Source organism: Toxotes jaculatrix, chromosome 2 (assembly GCF_017976425.1).
Source record: "Toxotes jaculatrix isolate fToxJac2 chromosome 2, fToxJac2.pri, whole genome shotgun sequence".
NCBI lineage: Eukaryota > Metazoa > Chordata > Actinopteri > Toxotidae > Toxotes > Toxotes jaculatrix.
In genome coordinates this window covers 29,671,940-29,698,028 of record NC_054395.1, presented here as the reverse complement: position 1 = coordinate 29,698,028, position 26,089 = coordinate 29,671,940, and the positions used below count along the sequence as shown (strand labels likewise).

General features: G+C 46.8%; 1 protein-coding gene across 1 annotated transcript in view; it reads right to left on the bottom strand.

Moving 5' to 3' along the window:
• Positions 1-3,301: 3,301 nt before the first annotated feature.
• The window catches only part of LOC121192236 (IQ motif and SEC7 domain-containing protein 2-like), a 98,524-nt gene continuing 75,736 nt past the window's right edge, over positions 3,302-26,089 (bottom strand). The window contains exons 2-17 of the mRNA XM_041053827.1: positions 17,489-17,657; positions 16,646-16,813; positions 16,059-16,232; positions 15,838-15,933; positions 14,872-15,509; positions 13,240-14,151; positions 12,955-13,113; positions 12,543-12,665; positions 12,096-12,262; positions 11,522-11,661; positions 11,011-11,136; positions 9,627-9,726; positions 6,428-6,589; positions 5,948-6,175; positions 5,260-5,309; positions 3,302-4,534 (exon numbers count right to left, since the gene is read on the bottom strand). Coding sequence (XP_040909761.1) covers positions 3,302-4,534; positions 5,260-5,309; positions 5,948-6,175; positions 6,428-6,589; positions 9,627-9,726; positions 11,011-11,136; positions 11,522-11,661; positions 12,096-12,262; positions 12,543-12,665; positions 12,955-13,113; positions 13,240-14,151; positions 14,872-15,509; positions 15,838-15,933; positions 16,059-16,232; positions 16,646-16,813; positions 17,489-17,657 — 4,645 coding nt within the window. The remainder of the gene's footprint in view (positions 4,535-5,259; positions 5,310-5,947; positions 6,176-6,427; positions 6,590-9,626; positions 9,727-11,010; positions 11,137-11,521; positions 11,662-12,095; positions 12,263-12,542; positions 12,666-12,954; positions 13,114-13,239; positions 14,152-14,871; positions 15,510-15,837; positions 15,934-16,058; positions 16,233-16,645; positions 16,814-17,488; positions 17,658-26,089) is intronic.

Below are 26,089 nucleotides of genomic sequence, written 5' to 3'. Positions count from 1 at the left end.
AAGGAGTACGTTATGTTAGTAGAAGCTTGTCACACAACAATATTGATAATAATATCAGTAACACACTCTAAAAAGTCAAAGGGGTTCTTCAGATTGAAAATAACAGGGGAGCCAAGATGGTTCCCTGAGGAACTCCGTCAGCTGATTATAATTCGTGACGGATTTTCCACTAATCTCAAACACAAAGGGCTTCTACAAAAAACATTTTCGGGATTTTTATTCTTTTGCTTTTCTAGAGAGGAACCCTAAGATGCTCGAATATCCTGAAGAACCCTGATGAACCTGTGGTTTTTAGAGTATACATTTTGTTAATTCAAGCAATTCTGAACTTCAGTTACAGATTGATGCTGTTGGCCCCATTGAAAATAGAACACTCTGTACAGTTAATATCTACAGTTGGCGCATTCATGTAATCACAGGGAAACCAGAAATGAGTCATTAATATTTGCATTCAGAGCATCATAAGAATTTCCCATCATCCACCAGTTAAACACTGGTAAAATATTTATGAGGCTGTGTAAACCAGTCACTTTGACAGGAAAGCAACCAGCACTGAGTGGTTTGTTTCTAGTCAAAAAGTACAAATGGCTGGTAAAATAGTTCAAGTGGTTGAAGAGCTTTCTACCAGCCACCATGGGCTTCCTGCCCTGACATCGGCTGATCTTCACTGTATGGAAAAAAAAGAGAAAATACACTTGAATACTGGCATGGTGGGTTTAACTTAAAGTGCAAAAATAATGTGTAAAAATGAGTTTGTTCAAAAATATTTCACTTAGTGTTGCGTGACAATGAAACGTGCTCTGCACTCCAGTCCTGCGTGATGTTAGCAAGTCCTTCAAGACGGAAAAGTCCAGTTTTCAGGTTCCTTTGGATGATGAGGGAGATGACGGGCTCAGTTCTTCTGCCAGATTAAAACAATGCAGTAAAGGGTTTAATATTTGTTCTTGTAGAAGATACAATCAATCAATACATCATTGATTTAGATGCTGAATTGTCTTTATATTCCAAGGTCGAACATTATCTTTAAAGATCATTTTATATTTTACCATCTTTGCATCTGAAGGCACCTTATTCTCCATTTTTCAACTCAACAAGTTCTGAATGTGGGATTAAACTTTGTTCATCAAAAAGATTTCATATCCTGTAGAAGGAAACTGACACAGTCTGGACTGGGTGAGAAATTAACCATGAATGTTTATTAGCTGAACACTGGTAAATGCTTGTCTGCGGCCAGTGAAACATGGTTACACATGCTTTTGTGAGTCTACATTTTTGTACACTTAAATTTTAGGGAAGCCAAGGGTGTTGTGGCTTAGGCTAAAAAAATTTAAAAGTTGTCAAAATTATAACTGATCTTGAGAATATACGTAGCTTATATTTAATTTTATAATCTCATTGTCCTGATGATTTAACTGTAACTTCATCAGAAGATACTCAACACAGTTTTGTGAGAGAGTTCTGCCTCTTCTGTTGCTCTTCCTCAGGTTTCTCTCTTTTGTCTTTGTTTTGTTTTTTGTTTTTTTTTTGTTGCAGACTTCCTCCAGATCTGAATCGAGAGTCTAAGGAGAGAATGTGTCGTATGTTAAACAGGCGTCTGGAACTGTCTGAGGCCTGAACATACATTGGTGGTGATGGAATTTTTGTTTGGATGATGCACAATTTGGATTTTCTAAACGGAATATAACCTTTGTCAGGTTAATTTCCCACCCAGTCAAAGTTTCCAGCGATGAACATTTTGAGAAATGCATGTGGAGTTACATTATACGAAGATCTTGTTTAATTTAACCTGAAACAGCATTTGCATGACTTTGTGACTGTGACTGAGTGTCTTTGTTTAGGTACTGTAGCTCCCTGGCTTCATCAAAGGCAGAAAAGCCAGTGAAAGAAAAGACTCTGTTTCCCAGACTGCACCCTGTTTGGCACCTTTCAGCATAATCTCCTTCCCTGGCAACATAGTGGGTCACATACAATATGGAGCATTAAATACAGTTGACATATAGTTTCTGACAAATTCAGGTTTATACTTTCATATATTTAGGATACTAATGAGGGGGAACATTCACTGCTTTAGTACAAATTGTCAAAGACGGCTCCCTTTACAAGAATAAATTATTGGGAAAATTACAATGTCAAATGTCAACCATCGTCATTTTAAAGTCTCAATCCAAAACAACAGTATAGCGCCCCCTGCTGAAACCCTGTAATCCACAAACACCAAAGGCTTTTAGTCATTTTTGCAAAACTAAAGGTAAAGAGACATCTGCAGTTTTTGATCTGATGGCTTATTTAAAGTTTTAAAAAAGTTTATTGTCCATGTAGAAAGTAAACTCTTCAGTAACCTTCACTAATGCACTTTTTATGGCCAAATAAACGCTGGATTGGGGCTTTAAATTAGAACAAATCCTTCCCCCTGCATATAGGATTTTAACCATAGACGCACTGACACTCATTAGCTATTGCACAGGTCATGCATGCCTGTCTAAGACACAGAAACTGCACCATATCAATGCTAAGCACTTCTGCTTCTCAGCAGCACCTCATGGCTTGTTAATATGTCAACATCCAAAACAATGGTACAAGTGCTTTTTGTGCAGAAAACAAAGTGGTGCAAGACTAGTGTGATTTTTGGAGTATAATAAAAGGACTCGTCCCGTTCTCAGGCTTCAGAAAAACCAGAGCTGTCCCTTCACACGACACTGTACATAGTGTTAGCATCAAGAGCTAACCCTTGTGTTAAATTCTCAGGCACTGTTCCCTTCACGTCTGGTCCCTGAACCGTTTGTCCACTACAGCAACTCACAAATTCTTACTCACAATATGACACAAACACGTCCTCTGTCAATGAAAAACTACAAACATGTCCTCCTGAGTCCAGGCCGCCTCAGCAGGGCTTTACAAAGGGAAGATGAGGAGGTTTTCACCAAGACTGCAGGACTATGTGGGAGTTTTCTTCAGCTTAGTGTGGCTGAAAACGCAGTGATTTATGTTCTTGGTGCTAGTTGCTCCATGGGCAGGTTTTCCAGGAGAATTTGCCCCTGTGGGGTACAAGTGACCCAGCAAACATCTTTCAGTTCGCGTGAGTCTTTCTACCTGCGAGGGAAGTGGATGTGAAAATAACACAGGCTGAGTAATTTCCTCTTCCCCGCTCTCAGTGCTCTCCTTCTCACCAGGCGACCATTTTTATACACCTGCATTTGCCCTCCCCCTCCTCCTCTCCTCCTCCCTCTCCTGCTCCCTCTCATTACTGCCCCCCGGTGGCTGACAGCGGGGTGGCGGACCACCGTCCTTGGCTTCTGCCTTCTCACACAACCGTGCTGATCCGGCTGACGGGTTTCGATTTGGGGCCCCCTTGCCCTCCCCCCACCCCTGGGTGCGGGGATAGCGGGGCGGTCGAAGGGGGAGGTAAGGGGGAGTGCGGTGGGGGAGGTGGGATGGAGGAGAGGGGCGGATACTGAGGAGCGTAGGGCTGTGGGGGCGTCTGGGTGACGAGACGCGCCGAAGGTGTCTGGGGCGGTGGGGTGGAGAAGATGAAGTGGGTGGCAGGGGAGGCAGAGGGGGAGGGGCTGAGCGGGGAGTGTGTGTGCATGGCGTGGTTGTGAGAGTGTGTGTGAGCGTGGGGGTGGGGCTGAGAGTGCGAGATGGTTAATGGGAGCTTGGCGCCTCCACCCGGCCGCCCCGCCACGGGGTGCGAGTGGTAGAGTCCGTGTGGGGTAGTAGGGGTGACAGGGGAGTGCGGGGACAGTGGGGGGGGCGTGGTGAAGCCCATGTTGTAGCGTGGGTGCTGGATGGCGCCATGTTGCATCCTCTGATGCTGCTGGGTATGAGAGGGAGCGCAGACGGATGGGCCCTGCCGCCGGGGTGCGGAGAACCTGTGCGAGAGGACGTGGTGCTGTGGGACGCTCTGCATATGGTAGCGGTGATGGTGGTGGTAAGGTGGGGGTGGCGTCTGCTGCTGCTGGTGCCCAGTAACACTGACTCCGCCTCCTCCACTGTTGCCGTGGCAATACTGGGCGTGCAAAGCCTGGAGTTTGGACGGTCCCCCTCCCGTACCTCCTCCCCCTCCAACTCCTCCCGAGTCCGACTGGCCGAGGTTGGCCGATGGGGAGGGGCATGGGGAAGGGGAGGATGGGTGGGGGATGGGAGGCGCGGGGGCGGGGTAGTGGGGGGGTGATGATATCATCAGGGGACTCGGGGGACCCTGTGGAGTTGGCGACGTCATCGTCAGGGGACCAGGAACCTTGCCTCTGCGGCTGCCGAAGAAATTCCCCAGCAGGCCGCCGCCAGTCGGGCCTCCCCCACCAGCCATCCCTCCTCCGCCCCCAGCCCCTCCCCCGCTCACGAGTGGGGAGGTAGTTACCCCTCCCTGGTTGTGACAGAGCCCCGGCCCACCCCCCACCCCTGTACCGGGGCTCTGAGTAGGGCGGTGCGGCCGGTAGGCTGCTGGAGACGATGGGACCATCATGGGGCTGTAGGAAAGACCTCCAGCAGGCAGGGGGCGCTGCTGGTGAGGCCGAGGGCTGCTAATAATGGAACCCTGAGAGGACGAGGGAGGAGAGGAGTTTGAAAAGAGAGGAAGGAAAGAACAAAAAAGGTAGAAAGGAAAGAGAATGAAACACAGAACCACACAACTAATTAGTTTACACTAAACACGGCTGTAAACTTTATCATACAAAACATGACCGTGTGTGTGTGTGTGCGTGCTGCCTGTTTACATTACACTCTGAATCACATGTGAGAATTCATGTAAAAAGCAGAATAGTTCTTGTTTGCAACTGATCATCAAGTTTCAATTCTTCACAAGCTGATTTTCACATGAACTGAAATCAGTGGTTGGCAGGTTGAAACGTTTTTACAAGAAGGAAATCCATCGAAAAACGTCCAGTTTGCAGAGCGAGAGCGGACACTAGTGTTAGAGAGTTAAACAGGCAGATTCACGGGGAGAGGACGGACACACAGGTGAAGAAGAATGCATGAAGTTGACACAGACAAATGACAACACAGAGAAATATGCAGTGGACATCCTGTCCAGAGGTTACATCTGGAACATGTGGTTTGACTCAGGACGGGGACCTAACTCGCGTGTTCGCCTGTGGAAGCAACTGACGGCACGTCACAGTACGTTTACATTCGTGTTCGCGTTCAGCTGTTATGAATCACACAAACAAACATGCAGTCAGCAGAGTGTGCGACATGCAGCAGTGGCATGCTGGGAGCTCACATCACATTAGCATGTTTTCAGCTTCACCCCGCAAAACTTACTTCAATGGTACTGTCCAATGACCCCACACTGTTCCTACGACCTCGCTTCCCTGTTACCCAATCAGAATGAGGCAGGGTTAAAAATTTCTCGCCAAGAAAAAGTTCCAACACATAAAATTAATTTTGATACTCAAAGTGTATTTTTACTAAAAAAAACTTCTGCACTTTTACTTAAGTAGGATTTTTACTTGTGATTTAACATTAACTTATATACTTAATAAACACAACATGGGACTGATATTGATTTATAAACATGATGCTGATCAGTATTGATAGGATATTGATGCATTGCTAATCTTATTAGTTATATCTGCCCCTTGTGTCACCACTTAAGAGCTCGACATCTAAAATCAAAAACACCTCAGATAAATTCCGGTTATCCATAAAGTGCAGTTGCCACGGTGAAATCACCTTTTCACTTTGAAGCTGTAGTTTGTGCAGCTGTCCAGCAGGTAGCGACAGAGCGTCGCAGCATCGCATCAGACTCACATCTTACTGTATTATATTACCATGTTAGATTTCATCAGTGTTTCATCAGTTGCATAAGAGCACAGATGTAGGTTTGCTCTGAGTCAGTGAGTCATAATAAAAAACTGCAGCAGTAAACAGAACGTGTGCTGTTGTTTCACACGTGATGAAAACTGAGCTCACGCGTGTCAGAGGGAAACTTCCTGAGTAGCCTGCTCACCTGTTTCTGAGAGGTCTCTCAGCGAGGAGCTGAGCGCCGTGCGTTTCAATCCGTCCACGGAAGCGTACGTGTCATCGAGGCTCGGCCTACCCAGGGTGCCGTTCACCACCTCGCTCTTTGTGGGCCCACCGCCGGTGTTGGCCCCACCCCCTGACGTCCCGCCACCTCCAGGTCCTCCCCCCGTCAGAACGCCGGGACGCATCACACCTTTCTGCTTCTCGAGCTCGGCTGGAGGGATGGATGGAGGGATGGATGGATGGAGGGGTGGAGGGATGGATGGAGGGATGGAGGGAGGAGAGTCAAAAGCAGAACATTAACACAGTCGTCCATAACGAGTGAAACAGAAAGAACAGAACTGGGTGGAAACCAGTGAATCTTCATCTATTACTGCTGCTACTAATACTGAAATAACTACCATCACTACTACTACAGTACTACTACAGTACCACTTCTCTTACTACCACAGTGAAGTACACTCACACTCCACCCTGTACTTCTCCATGTCCTGGACCTCTGCGATGCTCTCTCGGAGGTCGGAGGTGAAGCGTGCTCGGTCCTGCTGGCTCGGAGCCGTGAAGACGATCAGCACCTTCCTCTCTCCTCCGGGGTTCGCCGACGTCAGTCTGATACCATGAGGGTAGTCTGGATGACACACACAAACACACACACATATACACATATCATATTACACACTGTGGTTATTGCTAAAAAAGCCTCTGACCTCCCTGTGAAGAGCTGAATATCATCTGAAATGATATGAAATTCTTATCGTGGGCTACTGACATGAGATGTCAGGCCGTCATGGTCAAACATCTCCTGCAGCTACAGTGACGTTTGACAGCAGGAAGAAACGTCAGTGATTTGAAACATCAGGTTTTCTCCACCTGTTCTAACACACACTTTCAATCTGCACAGTTAGCATGCTAACGTGCAGGTGGGGATAATGCTTACATTGTTAGCATGGTGTTATTTGCTAACACAGAACACTCTTGAGGCTCTTGAGTCATTCATTTTGCAGGTTTTTGGTCAGAAACCAAAGTATTAGACAAGCTGTGACCTGATGACGGCGCTAGAGGAGAAGTTAAGGTATCCATAAATTCATCCTGAGGAGAACCTGAATATCAGAGAGCACATCTCATGGTAATCCATCTAGTGGCTCTAATGACATTTCAGTCAAACCTAATATTGTGCAGCAGAAATGCTGTGTTTTTCTTTTTAAATACTTTTGACCTCTGACGTTTATGTTGTGACCCCTTTGTACGGTCCTGGCCTCTTAGTTGGGAACCACAGATCACAGTCTCAGAGTTTTTTCAGGAGGTCAGGACCCTACGATGGGTCACAGAACAAGTCTGAGGGGTCACCAGATGATTGAAGGGATAAGAAAGTAAAAACTTGCTGAAGAAAATTCTTCAGTGCTTCTGACTTTTCTCTATTTCATATTTAACTGTGCATATTGTCTTTTTTAATAATGTACATATTAGAAACCTGATAGCTGTTTATATTGTACATAACTGATCTCTCTCTGCTCTATGTGCGACTTATTTCCTCCTTCTCTGCTTTATTGTTCATTTGGTTTATTTGTTTTTACAAACTGTATTTTGTTGTACTGCTACTTGTTTGTGTGACGACAGTAAAGCTGAGTCTAATCTAATGAAATTAATATAAACTGCTCATGAACATCAGAGGACACAACCTGTGACGAGGGGACAAGAGACAAGACAGACACACGCACCCACGCAGACACACAGACACGCAACCACGCACACACACACTTCCTGCTGCCTTCCCACATGATATACATATACATATACGCTCCTGCTCAAACACACAGATACATAAAGGTGCATCCACCCACAGACAATACACACACTGTACTCACCCACCCACACAGACACACACAGACACACACCAGCAGTCGATGTGTGATTGTGCTGATGAATCATATGGGACAATCTGTCCTGGTCACAGTCATCACCACAGTCTGCCAAGACCCATTTAGCTCCAGCTGGAGAACCAGAACTGTCAACAACAACAACTAAACAACAACAACCAGCTAACTAAACAACAAAACAGCCACCACTGCATCCTCAGCGCACGCACACCGTCAGGTCTGAGACAGTGCTGTGGATCCCACACACAGACCCACAAACAGCTGAATAATGGTGACCTTACCATGTGACGTAATGTCACATAATTCAGTGCAACAGAACAGAGAGGAGCTGAAACTGAAATGACCAAAATATTTTTAGTTAATACCTTAACATACAGATTTTCCTGCTTGTTTCCCTTTCAGTGGCTTTAAAAATGTTAAATTCATCTTAGTATAATAATTTTTTTCATCTTTTATGATGTTTATAAGTGAAACATTCAAATAAAAGACTTCCTGGAGGTCCAGAGACAGAGGGGGCAGACGTGGCGTCGTGTGTGGTTGGATGCGGTGAGACGATGCTGTGACCACACCAAACCGTGGAGGACAGGTGCACTGACACCTGCCGCTCTGTCAGGGGTTAAAGCCGAGAGCTCAGTTCCATGTCAGCCGTGACTTCGTGGGTGGTTTACATTTATTTTATGGCCTTTTTGAAAATGGAGGAGCTGAACTCTTCGGAGTGAGGCGTCCTGTTAACAGGTGCTGAGGCAGATTTGAAACGCCACCAACTCCAATCTGCTGCATAGAACTGAGAGCCAATTCATCTCTGCTGAAATAGAGGCTTGGAAACCACACACCCACGCACAAACACACACGCACACCACTCTGTATATGATTGTGTTAACAATATTATTGAAAAATGTGTCGGTTGAATGAGTCATGTTTTAAGGAATGCAGCTCAGCAGCCTTGTTTTCAGATTGACAGACATATATTTAGGAAATCCTGTGCTTCACCGTGTGAAACAGGCTGTTCAGTGCTGCACTGACTGCACCTCTGTACACGGATGATGCCTTACGTTTAAAGACAAGTCTGGCAGACAGAGCGTCATGTCTGTAATCAGAGAGGGAAGTAACGTTATGTTTTGCCAGTTGATTATTAACAGATTGTTGAGAACATTTCCAACTGGAACAGAGACTCCGGTTTTTGTCCCACAGGCATTTTTGGTGCAGATTTTAAAATCATGCTTTGACCAAGCAGAAATGTGCTGGTTACGATTTCACATCTTCTGAACTCAAAACTTACCTGCTGCTACCCTGAGATGTATTTTACCCCGACTGCAAACTCCTGACAACTTCCTGTCACTGGATTCTGTTTGGTACCGCAACTTCCTGATCCTTCTCTGACCCACCTGCACCTGTGGAAAATCTTTCAGCAGCATTTTACTGCTGCAACCTAAATGTAGCCTTCAACAACCACACAACACTTTTATCTAATGCAGGACGTAGTGTGTCTGTGTCTGTCTGTGTCTGTGTGACATCAGTTTAGGGTGTGGACTCCACATTTTCTGAACACTGGCTTTGTGTGTGTGTGCGTGTGTGTGCGCGTGTGGTGTGTATATATCTTCATGTATGTCTTTTCAGTGGATCTGCTGACTGTGGGGTAAAAATAGAGGGTTGAGCGAGTGCAAAGAAGAATTAGAGATAAAAAAATAAAACGGAGAGGCTGAGACAGATGGAGAGAGCAGATGGACGAGAGGAGACGGAGATAACTGGAGAGAGTGTGGCAGAAGACAGAGAGGGAGGAATACTTACAGGTGTTTTGGAAGGTGTGGACCTGCATGTCCACCAGAGGAAACGATTGTCTGAAACTGTACGTAACAGAAGTCTTCTTCTTTTGGAAGATCTTCGTCACCTGAGGAGGAGGAGGAGGAGGAGGAGAGAGATGTGAAGAAAAGAGAGGGAGTGAGGAGAGAGATGAAAAAGTGATGGAAGGAGAGAAAAGAGAAAGAAAGAAAACAGGAGGAGGTGGAGGAGAAGAGAGGAAACAGTGTTTTATTATGCTGATCTTCATTTGTTTCTTTTGTTCATTTCGAGTTAAGATTTTTTTTTTAATCCTTCAGTGGTTATTTTAATATCTTCTCCACACACTGCAAACATCCCCTCTGCTTGTTTCTGTCACATTGTAAATACATTAAAATGACTGAATGAATGAGAGCCACTTCCTCATGCTCCACAAACAAACATGAGACATCGTTTTCGTGACACTGACAGAGTGTGGAGACTCACGCTGTGCTTTACATCATTTATTTAGAAGTCGTTGAAAAAAGGTGATAGATCTGTTTTAACATTAAACAGATCTATCACCTTTTTTCAAGTTGTTTTTAAGGTAATTAAAAAACCAGCAGTGTTTTAAATAGAGTTGTAGGATTAATTCTTCATTATTCCACCTGAATAGTTTGTGTTTTGTTCTTTATTCTGTTTTTTTTTTCTGTATTTCTCTGCGTCTGTCTTCACTTCACTGCAGTTCAGTTCGTTTTTACTTCATTACATTTATTGGACAGCTTTACTTACTTTGCAGAGTCAGGTTAATAACACACAATATAATCAACTAATTAACTCTGATGTATTATCATAGGTTATGAGAGAAGACTGATGGGCAAAAGCATAAAGTGAAGCCACAGTAAGTCCAGAATTTAATCTGTTTCAGCTCTGTTGTTGGTCTCCACCAGCTCCTGAGGAAATGATCTGGCTCTTCACGCTGGATGTGAACTGCGTCTGTGCGTCTGTTTGCTGTTTGGTGCTGAGCAGGTAGAGAACGGAGGTTGTTCAGGGCTCGTTTGCTGGAAACAGCTGTGAACACTGAACTGATTAGGATTCCATTTATTTTCTAATAGGAAGTGAGACTTTCAGACTTTCTAACATTCACCTTATCTCCCACGCCACACTCCCATGGCTCTGAGAGGAACCGTATCTGTACGTGTCCCAAAATAGTTCAATAATAACAACATACACGTGGAACGAGGGACAGTGTGAATCTGTGCGAGACAGATAACGCTACGAAATTACCACTGTTTATCTCAGTAAAATCCATAACTGGCAGCAAAGAGATTCACCATCAGTGCAAACACACACTCACACACTCACACACTCACACACACACACACTCACACGCACACACACACAGCGCGTTGATTACCATCAGGAGGTCGTTGAACAGGAAGACTTCTCTCTGGTGGACGCCGCTCCTCTGAGCTCGGTTCGGATCTGGAACCTCGAACAGCTGACAGCAGCAAACCAGCCGGCGATGAGGCAGGGACAGCACCTGCAACACACACACACACACACACACACACACACAAAATATAAGCATTATTGTGAAGGAACAAACTGGGCCTGGAAAAAATCTGCAGTGTCACAGAAAAGGGTGAAATGAATCTGCTGTCGAAAAGCAGCACCAGCTGTGTTTAAAGACGTGTTTTCATTTAGTTATGAACATTATATTCTGTGCGTCTTTTGTCTTTTCCACTGTAACACTGACTTTGAAATGGATCTTACACAGAAGTACAGTGTTGGATGAAAAAATTCAGTTACTGGATAACAAAGACTGAAGTTAAGGGAGACAACTTGTTTGAATTCCCAACAAAATCACACACACATTCATTTTAAACGCGTAGATGTTTAAGATTTGAGATGTCAGAGGGTCTTACAGGCTTCTTGCCGACCACCATCCTCTCCACTGCCTGGACCTGGGACACGTGGTCATCATTGGTCCTCAGCTCCCATTTCTGGATCCTTCCATAAATGGCCACCAGCAGGTCCCTGGGGATGTCCTGACCGTTATCAACACCTGACGGAAACACACAGGTCGGCCTCAAGTTTCCAATATAAAATGAAAACGTACAGAAAAAAGCTGTGAAAACTCAAAGACAAACAAAAAGCACAAAACAGAACGACTCTCTCACTGTTAGCTTTACCACAATGCTAATTATTCACAGAGAGACTGATCTGAGAAATTAAACAAGATGAGAATGAAGAAAAAACTGATTTTAAAATTCTTGAAAATCTTTGTAAAAATATTGTTTTACTATTTTTTTTTTGCCAAGTTCCTCTGGCTGAAAATCAGGCAGCTCAGTCTGCGTCCAGCACAGTCTGACTGTTACGAGCAGTGACAACAGCCTGCAGCATTCCTGCTCTTTTCCAGCCAGTTAAAATTTTCCAGTCCTTCGTTATTTAAGACAGACTGCACTGATTACAACGGAGGGAGATGATCCACCAGCTGACCTCGCAGGTTCTTGATGAAGTCCTCGAGCTTCATCTTCCTCTCCGGCTTCACGTTGGGGCTGTACATGTCCGTGTTGAGGAGGATGATGGCAAATGCCAAGATGAAGATGGTGTCTGGATTCTGGAACTGCCGGATCAGCACCGGGTTGCAAACACAATACCGCTGACTACAGAGAGAGAGAGAGAGAGACAGAGAGACAGAGAGAGAGAGAGAGAGAGAGAGAGAGAGAGAGAGAGAGAGACAGAGAGACAGAGAGAGAGAGAGAGAGAGAGAGAGACAGAGAGACAGAGAGAGAGAGAGAGAGAGAGAGAGAGAGAGAGAGAGAGACAGAGAGACAGAGAGAGAGAGAGAGAGAGAGAGAGAGAGAGGAAATGAAGGAAACATCCCAAACTCCACTGACACACTGTATCTTCTCTGTGATTCAGAGCTGCGGGGCGGTTTATTACCTGAAAGCCTCCACCAGTCGCTCCACCCGCTGAGCTTCACCTTGAACTTTGATCTGAGCCTGGAACTTCCTCAGAGCGTCGTCAAGATCCATCCCAGAGAAATCCATTTCATCCAGGACACAGCTACAGATGGAGACAGGAAACCAGGAAACACTGATCATGGTCTACACCCGCTCTGCCTCAGGGGTCAGTGTGCCTCGGTGAGGTGACCTTTCTGCTGTTAGAAAGGGGGGCGGCGTCCAATCTGACAGCCACGCCCACTTTATGCAGTGATTTGCCAGGTGTCTTTAGATGCATCTTTAGAAATGCTCAGGTGACACTAACTATTTGCCTGAAACCTGATTCCTGTAAGGACAGAAATACAACACACAACTTTTCTGATGTCAAAGTCATGTGACTGTCTTTCACTCACTCTAAGACGTCCTTGTTGAACTGCTGCCGGCTGCCCAGGAACTCTCCGATCATCTGCCTGCTCAGTCCTTTCCTCTCCAGGATGAATCTGGCGATGCCGACCGGCGTGTCCGACACGAAACCCCTCTCGATCAGGTACTGGATCCCCTTCTCCGGCTTCCTGAAGCCGAGAGGAGTCACGCACTTTAACTGGGTTCCTCTTTTATCACATACGGCAGCAGATTATTCATCCAAGTTGCACATTAGTTTCACATGAGAAGAAGATCAGGAACCCGAACAAACTCACTTGTTAAACAGGTTGAGCCCGATGCGGTACTGCCGCCGCTGCACCACGTCGTTGTTGAAGGCGGGTGAGTCCCAGCTGTGGCGGCTCTCTCTCTGATAGGTCTGTTTGCCCAGCGTGGCCCCTCCAATTGGCTCCCGCAGGCTGTCACGAGACGAGGAGCCGGAGCTGCAGTTGTTGACGGTGGTGTCGTCGTTGGAGTTGGTGGTGGTGGAGTTGACGCTCTCGTTGTCTCCGTCCGAGCAGAGCAGGTGGTGATGGTGGAGGTGGGGGTGGTGGGCGAGGTGCTGCTGCGCCTCCATGTTTTGCAGAGCCGAGGAGGAGGAGGAAGACAGCGGTGACGGCGTGAGTGGAGGTGGCAGGGGCGAGAGAGGCGTGAGTGGTGGTACAGGGGAGGGCAGTGGGGAAGAGGGGGGTTCTGGGTAAATATGGGGAAGGTGGTGGTGTTGGTGGTGCAGGTGGTGGTAGTGGTGCTGGGCGAAGTGGTGTGCGTGCTGGATGTAAGGGCTGCCGCCGTGCCCGTGGTGCATGTGCAGGACATGCGGCTGGCTGTACTGTGGGTGGTGGTGGAGGATGGTGGGGAGGTGGGGGATGGGTGACGGGTGAGGCTGGGGGTGTGAATGTGGGTGTTGCAGTGGGTGAGGCAGCGGGTGTGGGGGCAGGGTCCGGGCTGAAGGCATCGGCAGGGGGACGTTGGCGGGGCTGCGTGTTTGTCCCTGCGCCGTAGGAACCGAGCGGCCGTTCGGTTTGTGTTTGATGGTTCCCTGTGGCGAGTCCGCTTCGCTGCTTCCTCCTCGCTCATCCTCTCCACTTTCTCCCTCCGCTCCTCCTCCCCTCCTCTCCCTCTCTCCTCCTCGCTCGACTCCTGATGGCTCCTGTTCGTACACCAGGCGTCCGATAGAGCCTCGCTCCGACCTTCAGATTCAATTTCAAAATATTCAGAAATAAAGTTGATTAAAATCAGCTGTGGTGGATTTAGACTCACAGTTTCAGCAGTAATAAACATCTTATTAAGAACTGGACTGGAGCTGAACCAGTGAATAAAGATGGAGTGATTTGTTCACTGTCTCTAGAAAGTTCCAGATCTCTATAAGCTGAATTAAACAGTGGGCAAAACTAGATACTGGAGCCAGGTTATTTAAGAACCACCAACAATGAAAAAACATAAAGCTATGAGGAGGACAGAGGACGCCGAGGGAATGAAGAGATGAGGAGAAGCTGCAGGTAAAAGTGAGAGAGGGAAAGACAGACAGTGACAGAGGGAGGGGGGTATGCCGTATGTTACCAGACCCCCTTTATCACGTAAATGTCACACGACAGTGGCGTTCAGTGGGTTATCCACGGCACAGTGTGAGGGAAAGAATGAGCGCTCCACATGTTAATAAGACTCTGACAGCTCAGTCAGAGGGACAGTCTGAGGACCCACAGAAAACTCTTTTCTAATTTGATGACATATGTTTAATGTGCACGTGTCCACGGTCTATGTGGGACACTGGCTCCTAAATGATGCGAAGGCTGAGAATCACCAGAGAAAAAGCAGAGACACTGTCTTTATGTTTTATGACTGATCACGTGAATGATATAAGAATAAGGGGTTTTGATGTCTGCAGGAACTCTCTGATTGGCTGGGCTGACCTGTCACTCATGTCCACGGAGCTGTCACTTGGCGGTTCAATGGTCAGGACAGGGAGGTGTCCTCCTCCTCCTCCTCCGCCTCCTGCCCTCCCTCTGTACTCCCCCCGACACTCTGTGCAGGGGGTGCTGCTCCTCCGGCTGGCGTTGCTGCCTCCCTCTGTCTCTCTGCTGTCCTCTCTCCCCCCTGCACCTCCTCCTCCCCCTCCTCCCCAGTACTCTGTGTCGGAGCTGGAGGCGGGGCGAGAGAGTGGCGAGGAAGGAGGGCGGGAGAGAGGCGAGGAGGGGAGGCAGCCCTCGTCCATGTAGAGAGTGACATCACTGAAGGAGGTGGCGGTGCTGTCCTCGTGCATGGCGGCACCTCCTCCCTCACCTCCTCTCCCTCCGCCCGCTCCTCCCACCCGGCCCGCTGCACGTCGTGAGGACGCGATGGTGCTGCGCCACGCGCACTGTCTGTAATCTTCGTCCTCGTCTTCCTCCTCGTCCTCCTCCCCTTCTTCCTCCTCCTCTTCCTCCTCTTCGTCTCCCTCCTCCTCATCCTCGTCGTCGTCTTCCTCTCCTTCTCCTCCTGCTTCCTGTGAGTCTTCACGGCCAGACTGGCAGGTGAGGGAGTCGTCCATGGAGTCGGCCAGGGACTTCACCTGTAGTCCACAGACACAGGACGTAAACAGACAGAAGACAGAGACGTAAACGTTGACACCCTGAGACTCAGGCCTTTATTTACCTCCTCAGTTAGAGAAGCTTCTTCCCTGTTTCCCTGTTTTTCCCTGTTTCTGTAAAATATCCTCACCGATCTGTTCTTCTTGTAATCTGCTGCAGTTTGCTGTTAACGTAAACTCAACGTTCCCTCCACGTTAACAGAACATTTCACCGACTCCAGCTTGTTTAATAGAATTATAGTTTCAGGAACATTTCCACAGCTCGGTTGATGTCAGCATTAAAAGCTGAGGAGCTGACAAATGTGTTTACCTGCTTAGAGAAGGAGTCGTCCATGTCTCCTGCGTCCTCTGACCCCTGCTGACCTGCTGACCCCTGACCCTGCGGCTGACGCTCATCGAATGAGTACTGGACCCACCGAAAAAACACACAACAAGATCAGAGCTGACAAACTCTGGACCCAAATGTGATGTTTCATCTGTGCTTTTTTATTGTGTACATGTTTATTTGTGCGTGTGTGTGTGTGTGTGTACCTGCATCCTCATGTTGGACAGGATGATGCGCCGGGTCATCCTGCTCTCAGACGCCGAGCTGCGAAGCCTCTCGAAGTTCTTGTTCATGCGGTACTGCCTGAACGCTGTCTGGATCGTCCTCGCTGCCCGCCGGGACACAAACTGGCCCCCGTACTTCCTCTCCAGCATCTCCACCTATCAGACAGCACGGTCGAACACAGGCAGCCAATCAGGGAACGGAAGACAGAACTTTTTCATTTGAAAAATCCTGGAACAGAAAACTGACTCTGTAGCTCATCGTGTTAATATTAATACTAAATCCTATGAAGAGCTTTTCAAATGTGGACATTTATAATGTCAGATCCACCAGCTTCTGTAAACCTGAAGGTTCTGATTTCAATAAAGGTTATCAGGTTTTGATTTAGCAGTCAACAAGCTACACGTGTGGACACAGAGATCAGTTTGTTACCGGCAGGACTAAGCAGCATGTTGTCAGTGTGTGTGTGTTCTCTGCTGGGGTGTGTTGCTTTGTTAGAAGAGGCTGTATTCGGTTCAGAACGTAACAGAGACGATGACATGAAAACCACACGTGTCCTGTGGAGCTGTACCTTCTTGTCCTGGAGGTCTGTAGAGAGCTCATAGCTGTCAGATAGAGCCTTGCAGCGTTTGCTCTCCTCCTCCTCTTGCTTGCGGAGCGCCAGGCTGGCCGGCTGGTGTCGGCTACGCTGAGCCCAGGCGAGGCTCGCCGGGCTGGGGGGAGAGATGGGAGAGCTGCCCTGAAGGAGAAGGACAGGAAATCAGTACAGAATCTTTCTCAGCTGGTTCAGATTCATCCTCACATCAGTGGTTAAACCAACATTATTTCTCCTTTGTGATTAGAATTCCTCATATTTCAGCAAAGTAATTCTAAGCCTGGTGCCACAGTCCAGTTAATTCCACTGGTAGTAAGTGTCCAGTTATCTGGAGCTTCGGTCCTGTTGTTTTTACTGGCTCAGCCACTGCTCCGTCATTTTACTCAGAGTCAGCTGCAGGTAAAGAAAGGTTGTTGAGTTTAACACAACCTGCACACCTGTCAGGTGTACGATGATTACTGTGGTTGTATCATAATTTATCCTTTTGTTTGGTGTATGATGACGTTTCTAAAACTATTTAAATGTTTCATGATTTTGTTAAAATACCTTTTAATTTTTATCCATATTCATCAGAACCCACGATTTTAGTTTATCTAGTTTTATCTAATGACGCCACAGTTTCCCCACGGTGGGACTAATAAAGGTGAATCTTATCTGTAAACATCAGATTTCAAAGCTCCTGAAATAATCCTCCTCCTACACGACTCACTCGCTAATCTTCAACCAGGTGAAACTTCCTGTTTAAACGTCCACTCAGACGACCTGACGGCTGCGGACCTGTTGTGTGTGTTTTTCATGTTTGTGTTTTAGGGTCAGTACCTGTGTGTGTGTGTGGGAGGCTCCCAGGGGCCCGCTGGTGGAGGCAGAGCTGTAGGGATCACAGGGGCTGGGCAGGGGGCTGTTGCTATAGCGAAGGAAGGGAGGCGGATGGCTGAAGGACGAATCAGAAAAAGTGAGCGCCTCGGGACACTGAGAGTCGCCCTCCACGCTGAGAGAGAACAGACAGAGAGGGAGGGGGGGCGGGGGAGGGGGGGTGTTATCCACCTGCTAATGTTCAGGTCATCATCACATCACGTCAAACCGATTCGATAACACGTGTTTCCTGTTGTATGGAAATAAAAACAGGGACAGAAACAATGGAGGAATATGAAAAGTGATCTAAACAACAGAGAACAGAATTAGGACGAACAGAGGGATGAGGAGGAGGAGGAGGAGGGCACAGAAAAAGAATGAAGGATGGAGAGAAGAAAATTGCATGAAACAAAACAGGAAGGAGAAGAGGAAGAAAAGGGGGAAAAGGACAGGGGACAAGAAAAAGGAGACAGACAAGTCAACTGACTCAACTGGATCAAACCAAACCGGTCCAGGACAAAGGAGAAAATGAAGAGCAACTGGACCAAACCAGTGAACCTGGAACAGATTAGACTCCAGAGACTGGACCAGACCGGTCAAACTGGAACAAAACCAACTAGACTAAACCAGATTAAACTGGACCAAACCAGCCTGTAAACCAGCCTGTAAACCAGGCTAACCAGGCTGAAACAGACCAAGCGGATCAAACTGGAGTAAAGTGGACCAAATTAAACAAAACAAAACCAGATTAAACCTGAACAGTTCAGACTGAACTGGAGCACAAACCAGATTAAACTAAAACAAACCAGACAATCAGGAATAAACTGGATTAAACCGGACCAGTTCTGCTTCACACCGGTCGCGTGACAGTTTGAAAACAGACAAACAGTCGGTCAGCGACTCAGATAGACGATCGATCGATTAACTGCTGACTGAAGGAGGAGACGAGGAGAAAAGAGGAGGAATCTGCGTGGCGGCCATGATTGGTCTGTGTTTCATCATCAAACAGGCTCTTCAGTGTTAATCTGAGACGCCCGGGAAGTTGGCACACAAGCTGATGTGGGCACTGCCAAGCTCACACACACACACACACACACACACACACACACACACACACACACACACACACACACACACACACACACACACACACACACACACACACACAAACAGTCTCCCACACACTCATGCTGTGTCTCTTGCACACACAACACACTGTACACCCACACTCATGTACACTGTACACACCCCCACACTCACACACACACACATACCGCTGTTAGCCATGAGTCACCCTCATGTGACTCAGTGTGTGTGTGTGTGTGTGTGTGTGTGTGTGTGTGTGTGTGTGTGTGTGTGTGTGTGTGTGTGAGAAGGAGAGAGGTGAAAAAGCTGAAGACATTATTCTGGGATGATTTGGCGTTTACATCCCTAAACTTTGATTTATTAAACTCTCTCTCTCTCTAACACACACACACACACACACACACACACACACACACACACACACACACACACACACACACACACACACACAGAGAAGGGACTGCACTCATAAATCCCAGTGAGGCTCTGCAGTAAAAGAGGAAGGCACTCTAGATAATTGCTAACTGTTTCTCTTTCCAACTCTGTTTCCTCCTCCTCATCCTCCTCGTCATCATCTCTTCTGATCATCATCATCTCCTCCATAATTTTTCCTCTCCTCCTTCCAGGCCTCCTCCCTCAGATCCTCAGAGGTCAGATCCTCAGAGGTCAGATCCTCAGAGGTCAGATCCTCAGAGTTCAGATCCTCAGAGCTCAGATCCTCAGAGGTCAGATCCTCAGAGGTCACATTCTCAGAGGTCACATCCTCAGAGGTCACATCCTCAGAGGTCACATCCTCAGAGCTCAGATCCTCAGAGGTCACATCCTCAGAGGTCACATCCTCAGAGCTCAGATCCTCAGAGGTCAGATCCTCAGACCACGGTCAGATGCTCGGTCGGTAGCTGCTCTCTCTGGAAGAGGTCGTCCAGCTCAGACGGCTGTAAAGACTCAGAGCAGCTAAAGGTTTGAAGGAATCACTGGAGCTGTTGAACATCTGAGTTCACGAGTCTGAAACACACAGTGTCCACAGCAGGACAGCACAGAGGAAGCTGCTGCTCATCATCACTGTGCAGCATCACTGCACACCTCCTCTCCTCTCCTCTCTCCTCTCCTCCCCTCTCTCCTCTCCTCTCCTCCCCTCTCTCCTCTCCTCTCTCCTCTCCTTTCTTCTCTCCTCCCCTCTCCTCTCCTCTCTCCTCTCCTTTCTTCTCTCCTCCCCTCTCCTCTCCTCTCTCCTCTCCTCTCTCCTCTCCTCTCCTCTCCTCTCCTCTCCTCTCTCCTCTCCTCTCCTCTCTCCTCTCCTCCCCTCTCTCCTCTCCTCTCCTCTCTCCTCTCCTCTCCTCCCCTCTCTCCTCTCCTCTCCTCTCCTCCCCTCTCTCCTCTCCTCTCTCCTCTCCTTTCTTCTCTCCTCCCCTCTCCTCTCCTCTCTCCTTTCTTCTCTCCTCCCCTCTCCTCTCCTCTCTCCTCTCCTCTCTTCTCTCCTCTCCTCTCCTCTCCTCTCCTCTCTCCTCTCCTCTCCTCTCTCCTCTCCTCCCCTCTCTCCTCTCCTCTCCTCTCTCCTCTCCTCTCCTCCCCTCTCTCCTCTCCTCCCTCAGTCAGCGGAGCCTGAGCCAGCTGCAGGGTTGATCTGAGGTGAGATGCGTTTGATTTATACCCCGGCCGAGCGCAGAGCCCCACGCTGGCAGCTTCCTCTGGCAGGCTGCAGGACACTGAGGTCGTACAGTGAACTTCAGGTGACTCTGACGTTAGAAAACATCACACCTGAGCCAGATTGGACTTTTTAAACTTCTGTCTGCATCTGTGTTGCTCAGCACTTGTTGCTGCTCTTGCTGGCCGTGCTGTATCCTGAGCAGTTCATAACATCAGTGCCAGGTACGTCCTGAGTAACGTGTGTGTAACATATCTTAATTTTCTGGTGGGTAACTTCGTCACTGTGGAGGGCCGCGTCTCCCTAAGTTTTAAGTTTTGTCTCTCTCACTTTTCCAGATCTGTGTTGCTGAGTTCAGTAGTTAAGAAGCTCCTCAAACGAATGAGCTTAAAAGATGCTGGAGATGAAAATCAGTAAAAAAAAAAAAGTCAGATAACGCACAGGACTCAAAGTCAGGTTACACTGCAGATTAACACGGAGTTTATAGTCGACTTTGTCAGATGAAACCTCTGATTTTCTGAAGGGATTCGTCCATCTTTCTTTGGTTTTCGGGCTCCTCTGTATCAGGAGGCGTCAGGTTGGAGATGTTGGAGGTTTCTCAGTCTCGATTACGACTTGGATGAGCTCTATAAATAATTCTGTAATTAGCGTGAGTCCAACATGGCATGAATGTGGCATTAAGCCAACAGTGCTCTGCTCAGCTGAAAGCTGCTGCTGCTCATACACTGTTATTATTATTATCACTCCACACTCTGTGCTTTGCTGCAGTCAGATGTGATGAAGTCAGAGTCGAAACACCAAACGTTACTGCTGTACACGCTCTGCATTAGTATAATAATCCATCTGATGGGAACACAGCTACAGATCTGATCTGAGCACAGTTTGGCTGCTGGTTTCACACACATGCTCTGACTCAGGGCTGCACGTTGTGACTGTTTTCTTTATCGATTAACGAGTTTAATATTTTATCAATATCTTTTCCATTCAGACGGTCTCAGAGCCCAAGGTAACATCTTCAGGTGTTTTATCCAACCAACAGTCTGAAGCTCAGGGACCAGTTTAGAATGATATAAAGCTGGAAAAACGCAGAGACTGTTTTTACATCGAGTTTAAAGATGAAAAAAAAAAACTACATCTGCTATTTATGGTTTTAAAAGAAAGAGATGAGGGAAGGAAGGAACAGTCTTCTTCTTACCAGATGGTGCAGCAAAAATTAAAAGCAGTTTAAACAGTATGTGATGAAGTTGTGTAACGTCTTGTGAATAATAAGATCCTGTAAGCTGCAAAAAAACAAAACAAAAAAACGCAGTTCTGTTTCCTGATACAGCTCAGCCTCACTTCAAGCAAAAACACGATGCCACACAGAAAATGGACAAACCTCTGTTATCTGAATAAAACAGCCGACGGCAAGGAACCATATATGTTAACTTCCACAGGCTTTAAAAATGTCTCTCAAATCAGGGGCGGAATCATGTGACTTGCAGCCTAAATCTGAAACTTAAAAAGTCAAAAAAAGAAAAATGTCCTCTTATACAGGGGTTAATAACAAGAAACATATTTTTAAAAACGATAATAAATGAAATAAATGACTTTTAGCTCCTGTATCTGCTGGATGCACCGCAGAGAGTCTCTGAAATCTGTCTGTAAAATCCCTGAAACACAAACACACACTGCAGCGTTCAGCACAACATACAGTAACACAAACACTTATAAACCCACTGCAGCCTGTAAACAAAATAACACTCACATGTAAACCCTGGCTCTGCTCGGCAGCTTGTTCCTCCTCTGAAACCACATGAGTCCGGGGGAAGACGACACACACACACACACACACACACACACACACACACACATACACACACACACGTCTACACACACTGTAAAGAGGTTCAGTACAGTTGTTCAGATTTCTGTTTCTTTCAGATAGAAACCTAATTTTCACTCACACAGAAAAACACACACACTTAAACACACACTCTGTTTCTGTTTGTCGCTGTGCTTCATAACCAGGGGCGGTAACTAACAACACACTGGTAGCAACACAAACATACACACACACACACACACACACACACACACACACGCTCTGATTAGAAATCTATCTGATTTATGTGGGTTACAGTGTCAGAGCAATGATGCCAGTTCCTGCACAAACAATACAAACACACACTGATACACTGAAGCGTGTGTGTGTGTCCCTCTGTCCTCCCCTCACAGGCGGCAACAGGCCAAACAGACCCACAACATAAAGTCAGTCGGTCACTTCATCAGTCAGGAGCCTTGTGTGTGTGTGTGTGTGTGTGTGTTTGTGTGTGCTAACAAACAGCAAACAAGGGGATTTCTCATAATGTTAAATTATCTTTAGCATGATGAGTAAATTCACGAGCTGAGAGCGGAGAACTATCACAAAAAATGGCACTGAAAATGACTTTATGAAAAAAATGTCAGAGAAACATAATAAAAATACATTTGACAGTGGAGAAAAGATTATAGATTATAAGAACACACACATTAGAGGATTCAGTTCCCGCGGTCACACACTGAGCCTTGATACTAAACAATTCCCGGGACTTTGGATCTGACAGAAACTCAGGTGTCGTCACAGGGTCGTACTTGTGTGTGCTGTTTGGCACCAAATGACAAAATACGAGAATAAAGTAGAAGTACAGCATGGCGGTGGTACGCCTCCGCACGGTTGGTGCCTGTTTGTAGCGGACGTAGAGGATTGCATTAAGGTCACAGTGACCTTGGCCTTTGACCTCTGACCTCCACAATCTACTCAGTTCATCCTTGAGACACAGTCAATATTTGTGCAAAGTTTGAAAGCCGTCCCTCAAACGTCCACTCACACTGAAATGTGAAAAACAGACCACGAGAACCCGACAGGCAGCGACGCCACACAGGCTGTAAACAACAGCCATGACAAACAGGAAGTGAGGGTCGCTCTCACAGTCTGACACCAGTCCATGAAGGAGGAAGACCAGATGATTCACTGACCTGATGTCTCACACACTCACTGACTGTTTGCTAACTCACAGACCAACGCATGTTCCTGCTCCAGGGGCCATGACATACTCTGGAGCAAATTCTGGAACTATGAACTCTGCAAGTCTGAACAGAACAGCTTCTGCAGCCAGGTGCGCTTTGCATGCTGGGATACTGTGTACTTTGCTGTCTTGATATTTGGGCAGAGGAGTGACGTGAACTCTCTCACACAGCTTTGGTTCTGCATTTTGATTTGTAGAATTTCTATCTGTGTGAAGAGAAAAAGAACCAAAGCAGGTCTGACATCGCTGTGTCGGGTGCGTTCACACCTGTATGGTCAGGGTAAAAATGGGTCTTGATCCAGGTTCACATGGGCCAAACTGCAGGTGTGACCGGACCCTGTTAGAATTCATACTGATGTAATTAAAAGGTAATGGTATCAGCCAGATGTGGCCAATATATATTAAATACTAAAGCCGGAAACACCCCTCGATCAGATTCCTCCCTTCAGGTTTTACAGTTTTATCTCTGCGACTGTTCGGCTCCAACAATAAACACAGATCATCAGTGTTTTTGATTCCGTCCCACAGTTCAATGCTGCGGCTGCAGTGACACCAGCAGGACTGTGGACCTCAGTTTGACTAAATAGCAGCTTCCTGTTGAAAGTAAATGAACAGCAAAGTAACAGTGTCTTTGTTTAAGAGGGACATTTAATTTGGTTACTCCTTGCTCTGCTGCTGATGTCCCCTCTGGGCCTCCGTAGCCTCCAGCTATCACACTGCAGAGACCTACAGTGTGTAAAACAGGGTAACTCTGAATTATAAACCTCGCACACACACAAGCACACACACACACGCACACACACACACGCAGCTCTGTCAAAGTCACTCACACAGGAGGTCAGTGTGTCAGTCTGCTGTAATTAATAATGTTCTGTGATTAACTGTTTAGCTCAGTAATTACAGACACAGCTCAGAACAACACCTGCCCACGGTGTGTGTGTGTGTGTCTGTGTGTGTGTGTGCGTGTGTGTGTGTGTGTTGACCCTGCAAACAGAAATCTGTGATGAAATATTACAAACTCAAGGTCACTTTACAGATGTTTCCAGATCTTTCAACCACATCCCCCATTGTATCGTCACGTGACGTCCCGCCTTGTGGCTACGGTAGCTGCACTGTGACATGTCTATGCTGCTCCTGATGACATGAACCATGGAGCGCTGATCAAGCCACGTTTAGCCAGATGTGACAGATGTGCCACTGACAGGAAAACAGCAGCTTCACTACAAGACTCAGCCTGCATGACTGCAATTCACTGCTCACACACACACACACACACACACACAGCTTTATCATCTCACTGTGACAGACGTAATCACAGTTTGTTCCCACTCTGACTTTTCATGGGCAGCAGGTTAGCTTAGCTTAGCTTAGCATAAAGACTGGCAACAGAGGGAAACGGTGTATGATGGCTGACGTCTGTGTCCATCATGATCCGAAGCACAGTGTTAAGTCATCAGACACACACTCACACACACACATGAAAACATGGTTCATTGTGTGTGTGTGCGCATGAGTGGGGGGGGGGGGGTTTGCCTTTGTTCACGTTTCTGAGGCCAGATTGTCACAGGGATTGGAACCAGCAACCACCCTGCTCCACTGCCCCGTAGGCTCGCCGCGCTCTACATTAGGACACAAAGGGGACTCTGGGAAATGTGTGTTAGTAAGACACAGTTTATCCAGGCCTCGTTTTACCAGTGAGAGAGAGAAAATGTGTGAAAGGTTTGTGTTTCTGTATTGATGTGTTGCTGTGTGAATTTCTGTGTGTGTGTGTGTGTCTCGTTGTCCACACAGGCACCAAATGGCACCAAACCCTGAGGCACTGAGCGGCGACTCCCAGCAACCACAGTGTGTCATCCCCAGCTCTCTCTCTCTCTCTCATCTTTTCCCTCGTCTTCTGTTTTTTTACTCTCCTCTCACTCTCTCTTTTTTTCAGTCATATGTTTTTATCTTTTTCTCATTTAATGAATCGTCCCTGCAGTCAGGGAATTATTCTCTCCACACCTGCTCCTGGAAACTACACAACGGTTAAGATCTGGTTAAAGTTTGGCAACTAAAAGGTTAAAGCATCAGTCGGGTGATAAAACTGAAATGAATTGATCTCTGTTTTTCTAATTATCTACAAATTCCACAAAAAGACCAAAACGTATGAAAAAGACTATGAAACAGTCGATAAATGCTGGAACCTAAAAGAGTTTTCATTCATTTTCAGCTGAATTTTCACATCTTTTAACCTGTAAATTACAAAATCACTGATCAGTGGGCAGTGAAACCCTGATGATAACCTGATCATTTAGATCAGATCAGATCAGCTCAGATCACAGTAACGTTATTAATCCCCGGAGGGAAATTCTTTGGTTACAATCAAACTCCCAGTGGAAAATGAAGAAAATGAATCGTAGTACACAGATAGTTTTCAGTCCTCAGAGAACGGGCTGATCACAGACTCGTGTCTGAGAGAGAGACGGTTTCATTAACATTCCTTCTGAATGATACAGAAGGTTTAATCAGTTTGAGCTTAAATAAATTCATTGTCTTGGCCTGAAATCAGGTCTAAAGTAAATGAGTCTGAGACCTGAGTTTAATGTTCCCTCCTCTGAGGAGGCTGATGGTTCTCCACAGAGCAGATAAAGAGAACACAGGTTAACCAAACATGTTCTCTGCTCTCAGACGGATCTAATTTAAGGTGTGTTTTATTCTCTTGTGGTTTCCCTGATTCTCTCTCACAGCCTCTTCCAATCTGCTCCCTCCCTCAGTAAAACTGCCGGAGCGCCAGAGGCGTAGCACGCCGTT